Source organism: Aspergillus caelatus, assembly GCF_009193585.1.
Source record: "Aspergillus caelatus strain CBS 763.97 unplaced genomic scaffold BDV27scaffold_508, whole genome shotgun sequence".
NCBI classification, from domain to species: domain Eukaryota; kingdom Fungi; phylum Ascomycota; class Eurotiomycetes; order Eurotiales; family Aspergillaceae; genus Aspergillus; species Aspergillus caelatus.
This window is the reverse complement of record NW_022475771.1, coordinates 1-5,392: the sequence shown is the minus strand read 5'-3', so window position 1 is coordinate 5,392 and position 5,392 is coordinate 1. Positions and strand designations below refer to the sequence as shown.

The 5,392-nt window shown below is 45.9% G+C and overlaps 2 protein-coding genes across 2 annotated transcripts; both read left to right on the top strand.

Annotated features, from left to right (window-relative positions):
* Positions 1-269: 269 nt before the first annotated feature.
* Positions 270-2,152, top strand: BDV27DRAFT_139689 (major facilitator superfamily domain-containing protein). The gene has a single exon (XM_032069498.1). It carries the CDS (start codon positions 460-462, stop codon positions 2,131-2,133), a length of 1,674 nt encoding a protein of 557 aa, XP_031920337.1. The 5' UTR covers positions 270-459; the 3' UTR covers positions 2,134-2,152.
* A 530-nt stretch (positions 2,153-2,682) lies between these two features.
* BDV27DRAFT_164683 (DUF1766-domain-containing protein) lies at positions 2,683-4,175 on the top strand (the record flags this gene model as incomplete). The annotated part of the gene is made up of 2 exons (XM_032073736.1): positions 2,683-3,595; positions 3,655-4,175. 2 exons carry the CDS (start codon positions 2,683-2,685, stop codon positions 4,173-4,175), a joined length of 1,434 nt encoding a protein of 477 aa, XP_031920336.1.
* Between the last annotated feature and the right edge of the window lie 1,217 nt (positions 4,176-5,392).

Genomic DNA, 5,392 nt, shown 5'->3' with positions numbered 1-5,392 from the left:
TATGGAAAGGCTGCAGGTTGTCATTGAAGGGCTAAATTGCTTATGCACGAATTGCAAGGGACCGAAGGGTGGTGTGGAGTATGAGGAGATTGTGGTTCTCTGCCAGATGGACCCAACCGATCGTAGGGGGTATGTGTGGGGATGGCCGATGAAGTAGCCGCTGAGATTATCGGAGAATTGTGCCATGACGTTGAGGAATATGTCTTTCCTAATGCATCATTTCATTCCACCCATTCGCAACTACTCGCCAGCCTTTGATATAAAGGTCTGGTAACTTCCTTGTTCCTGTGGTTATTTCTCATCTTTTCATCATATAACCACTGGCAATTCAATAGCCATCCTAGTTTTCTCTTTTTACCATATTCATGAACCTTTCTCCATAAGGTATCTCTTTCCCCACAGACCCACATACCTGATTTGTGGCATATATCCAGCCCTGAAGACGGCCATCTCCTAGTCATGGCGTCGAATGACCTTTCTAAGAAGGATTTAGGTCCAAGCCCTGAAAAGTATTCGGATAAGAAAGATGGCTTAGCTTTAGAGGACAAAAGCTCAAGTCCTTCTCGCCAACCTCCTGCGCCTTTCCATGCCGAACATGTCTCTCAGTCGGACCACAGTAGTGAGGAGCATGAGAAGCTCCGTGGGAATGAGAAGCGAGAACTATCAGAGGACGACTGCTACGACAAACTGGGATTCAGCTTTCCGTGGTATAAGAAGTGGGCTATCCTGACGGTTATCTTCACTGTGCAAATGTCCATGAACTTTAACAGCAGTGTGTATCCAAATGCGGTCACGCCCCTGTCGGAGCATTTTCACGTTAGTGAGCAAGCCGCTCGAGTTGGCCAGATGATCTTCTTGGTGGCCTATGCGTTTGGATGTGAGCTGTGGGCACCCTGGAGTGAAGAGCTCGGCCGATGGCCCATCATGCAGCTCAGTTTGTTCCTGGTCAATATTTGGCAGATCCCCTGTGCTTTGGCTCCCAACTTCGGCACCATTATCGTCTGCCGCTTCCTCGGTGGCCTGAGCTCAGCGGGCGGCTCAGTAACTCTGGGTATGACTGCAGACATGTGGGAACCTGATGACCAAGGCTTTGCGGTTGCCTATGTGGTATTGTCTTCTGTCGGTGGTACCACAATCGGTCCTATCTTCGGTGGAATGGTCCAGCAGTGGCTGAAATGGAAGTGGAATTTCTGGATCCAGCTTATCTTTGGTGGCGTTACGCAATTAGTCCACTTCTTTTTCGTCTCTGAGACTCGCGCGACTATTCTTATCGATCGGGAGGCGAAGCGCCGTCGCAAGACGGGTGAGGATCCGAATGTTTATGGACCGAACGAGCTGAAGAAACCCCGATTTGAAGCTAAAGATGTTTTGCGTGTGTGGTGCCGACCTTTTGAGATGTTCCTGAGGGAACCTATTGTGCTCTTCCTTTCTCTGCTATCTGGTTTCTCTGACGCTCTGATCTTCACCTGCATCGAGTCATTCAACCTTGTGTTCAAACAGTGGGGGTTTAATCCTCTCCAGATTGGACTCTGCTTCATCTCCATCGTGATCGGTTATGTTGTCGCATATGGCATCTTTCTCCCCGACATTTGGCGCCAGCGTCAAATTAGAAAGAGTCATGGCAATACAGCTCGGTTACCTGAACGTCGCTTGCTTCTCCTTCTCTTCATTGCACCTCTGGAGACGATCGGTCTGTTTGGATTTGCCTGGACATCAATGGGTCCGGACTATACCCACTGGATTGTGCCCCTTGTGTTTGTTTTCTTGATTGCTATTGCGAATTACGGGATCTACATGGCAACCATCGACTACATGGTTGCCGCCTATGGACCGTACTCTGCTTCCGCCACCGGAGGCAACGGTTTTGCTCGCGATCTTCTTGCAGGGCTGTCAGCCATGTACGCAACTCCAATGTACAGTAACATCGGTGGCAAGTTTCACCTGCAGTGGGCGAGTACCATTCTCGCCTGTCTGGCTATTCTAGTGACCATTCCTATCTATATATTTTATTGGAAGGGCCCTGAAATCCGGGCCAGCAGCAAATTTGCTCAGACTCTGGAGGCAGACCGTGCACAGCATGCAGGACGCCGGGCCAGTCGCCTCAGTGCGGAGGAGAAGCCTTACATGGCCTGAAAGTCTTGCATTATGACTGTCCTGATTTCCAATGAATTTCATGCTCAGCTTGTATATAGGCCCTCACGTTTATAGAAGTAATGAATGATAATCAATATTCTTTTATTTTCTTTTATATATATTTTTTTTTTATTTTGGAAAACAAATACTTGCGAGCAAAGCGGCAAATAGTTCGCTATCTCTCCGTCTTTAGCATTAAGATATCAATCAGAATGGGAATCTAAAACCACGTCGCCTCAACTTGAGAGCCAATTTTATCACTTTAATCCAATCAGTAAGCGATTTGCTTTAGAAGGCTATGTTTAAAATGACTAGAATCAGCCAGCGAAGTTACCCCGCAGAGGCTCAGCCTTGCAATGCGTCGCCTGACCTGGAAAAATCATACAAAACACAAGCAACGAAATGTTCTCTAAAGGTAACCTGAAATATATATGGAAATAGGTTTCTGTCATTCTGTCCAGATCCGCAGTGCTTTCGAAACGAAGACAATCTTCCTTTTATAAAGTATTTACCGATCAGAACGTTTGCAACATAGTGACGAGCGCAACCATGCATGCTGAAGCAAATCAGACTCAGAGGTGCTCAAGCCCAGAAGCGAAGCCTGGCGCGTTCCTCACCCCACCTACTTCGCCGGCCACCTCCAGGGTAGTTCGACCAGAGCGTCAAGAGAAAACCCCTTCACTAGCTCGGAGTGACCTCGTGCCCAGAACTCCTCCAGCAAGTCCCCAGAAGGGACAAAGCTCAGAGGGCGACGAAAAAAATAGAGCAAACCAGCATTGGAGTTCAATACTTGAATCTTTGAAAGATCGGTGGGGTGTTCACAAAGGACAATGTGGTGCTCTAACGAAGATGAATATGCCTTGCGGACAAGGTGTGCGATCGAGGAAGTTTCAGCTCAATAAATTGATTTCCTCCATGGCCAATATGCCCGCGGATCCGGATAATAAATTGAATGAGCTGGTTTCTCTCACTCTTTGCAAGGCACATCAAAAGCAAACCAGCTCTAGACTTGGAGAAATGTTGGATTCTTGCCCCACAGGATCGGGTATGGAACAAACAAGATGGTTTATTGCCACGCGCATCAAGAACATTGTCCCTAAGGCCTGCACCGAGTGTCTTGCAGATGGGCATGTCCATGATTCTCGCGATAGTAAGATAGGAGGTCGGAATGTCCAGATTATACAAGAGATACTGTGGAAGGTAACCACACCTTATATATATTCCGATGATACAAGACTTCAGGCGCACCTTGAAGTACTAGGGCAATGTGTCTTCTGCCCTCTTCATAGAGACAAGGAAAAGCCAACAAGCGTCAGAGAATGGATGTCCAACATTCAGGCTATCCACCCTCCTATCAAACTAGCACAGTCAATATCAACAGCCCCAGCCGCAGCTAAGATTGCCTCTCCCAAGCAGCTTATTCGAGATGACATCCCCACCCTTGCAAGCATTGAGCAGATAGGTGATAAAAACCTGCTAATTTCTCCAAGAAGGCATCTGGCTAACCAGTCTGGCACGCAGGGTATGACACCTCTCCATTCACGGTTGTCGAACGATATAGTCCGAATTTTGTCAAATGTACACAGGCAGCGTTGAAGTCCAGGTCAGGATCACCGGAGGGATATGTCTATGCATATAAAGTCAAGGGAAACTCAGGCTTTGTGAAGATCGGTTACACGGGCTTCACGAGTCAGACAAGATTCGAAGATATTGCCTTCACGTGCAACAGGAAACCGATGGAACTTTACCCTACGTCAACAGACACAGACAATAAAATAAAAAACCCTAAAGTAGTCGAGGCTTTGTGCCACGCGCAGCTGCGAGAGCACCAGGTGACAATAGACTGCGATGCCTGCTTGTCGAACCACAGAGAATGGTTTTGTGTCGCCCCCGAGGATGCAATTGGCGCTATCCAGAAGTGGTCGAGTTGGATGGAGAAATTCACAGCTGAGCCGAACTGGAGGCAAAAGTTAGACGATAAAATAGAGAAGATGAAGGATCTGGGGCGGCTATTGAAGGAGCTGGAAGGAGAAACTCTATGAGCAGTTTCTACCCCTTGCAGACCTGGCTGTCGGCGTCGTTCGCTGCCTAGTTCGTAGGGGCTTGTAAAGCAGACTTTTATGGTTTGGATATCCATAAATTGATAAATCATATCCCACTTTCCGCATCGTACATCCATCTATTTATGTGTGGACATACGTTCGAATTCGGGTCCTGAAATTGCCGAGTATCTGCACGTTTTAAGTTATAATATTTGTGTTGATATGGTTCCATTTCTACATCCTCTTTCTACATCTTCATTCTGACTTAGTTCTTCACAAATGCTGGATAAGACTTCTAGCCTTGACAGATTATGATACTATCCTTTGAATAATCCCTGAGTATACTGTTCCTAGAAGATACCACCACTTTTGTGTCTAATGAGCTTTATATATGGGTTTACTTCGCCTCGTTATACGTTGTAACTTGTCTTTAACCTTATATTAAAGGGCCTCTTTTAAGACTTTGTGAATACTACGAGGTGTCTCATCTACCTTGAAATACTATTAATCATACAGTAGAAATCAAGTATACCCAGGTCCCTATTTAATTCTGACAAAGAACACGATAGGTCTTGTTTCATACAAATGTACCCATATACCGTACGGGCAAACCCTCATACTACCCCAAAACACCGACTACGACGCACAGCTAAAATACAAAAACATCCATAGCAGTTGTTAATACTGCCTGGGTACGAATGAGGTTCACTTTCAATGATTGGAACATGCAGACATAGTGATACGGCATCCGGAATCCGTGGCCTGGGAAGACGTGCAATATCCGGGCTCTGGCTGCACATGGTGTCGGGTCTTATAAGTTCTTGTCATATTGACGTTGAATGTAATTCATTAAGGTGGGGAGCAAACTTTAATTGCGTTTACCGTGGTGAATATGGCAGGCTGCGCGTGTCAAAATGATAAATAGTGCCAGTGAATGGATACCTTCGAAGGATGTACAATGTACTCGAAGACTGGTACTCAGTCTGACTTGTCTCTTACTACTAGCTGATATAATCATAGGTCAAGTAATTGTCATAAGCTGGTTACTATGGGCTAACTTAGCAGAGAGAAAAAATAGCTTAAGTTTGATAGGGGCCACAGATTAACGTCCCATTTCAGTATCACTAAAATGTAGATAAACAAGAAAAGAAATGAAATTTAAAGAAGAGAAATTGAAGTCGAACGGACAATGCAGGCCGGTTAATGAAAAAAAAAAA

Coding starts and splice junctions, on each gene's coding strand:
- BDV27DRAFT_139689 (XM_032069498.1), top strand. CDS start 460: ATGGCGTCGAATGACCTTTCTAAGAAGGATTTAGGTCCAAGCCCTGAA.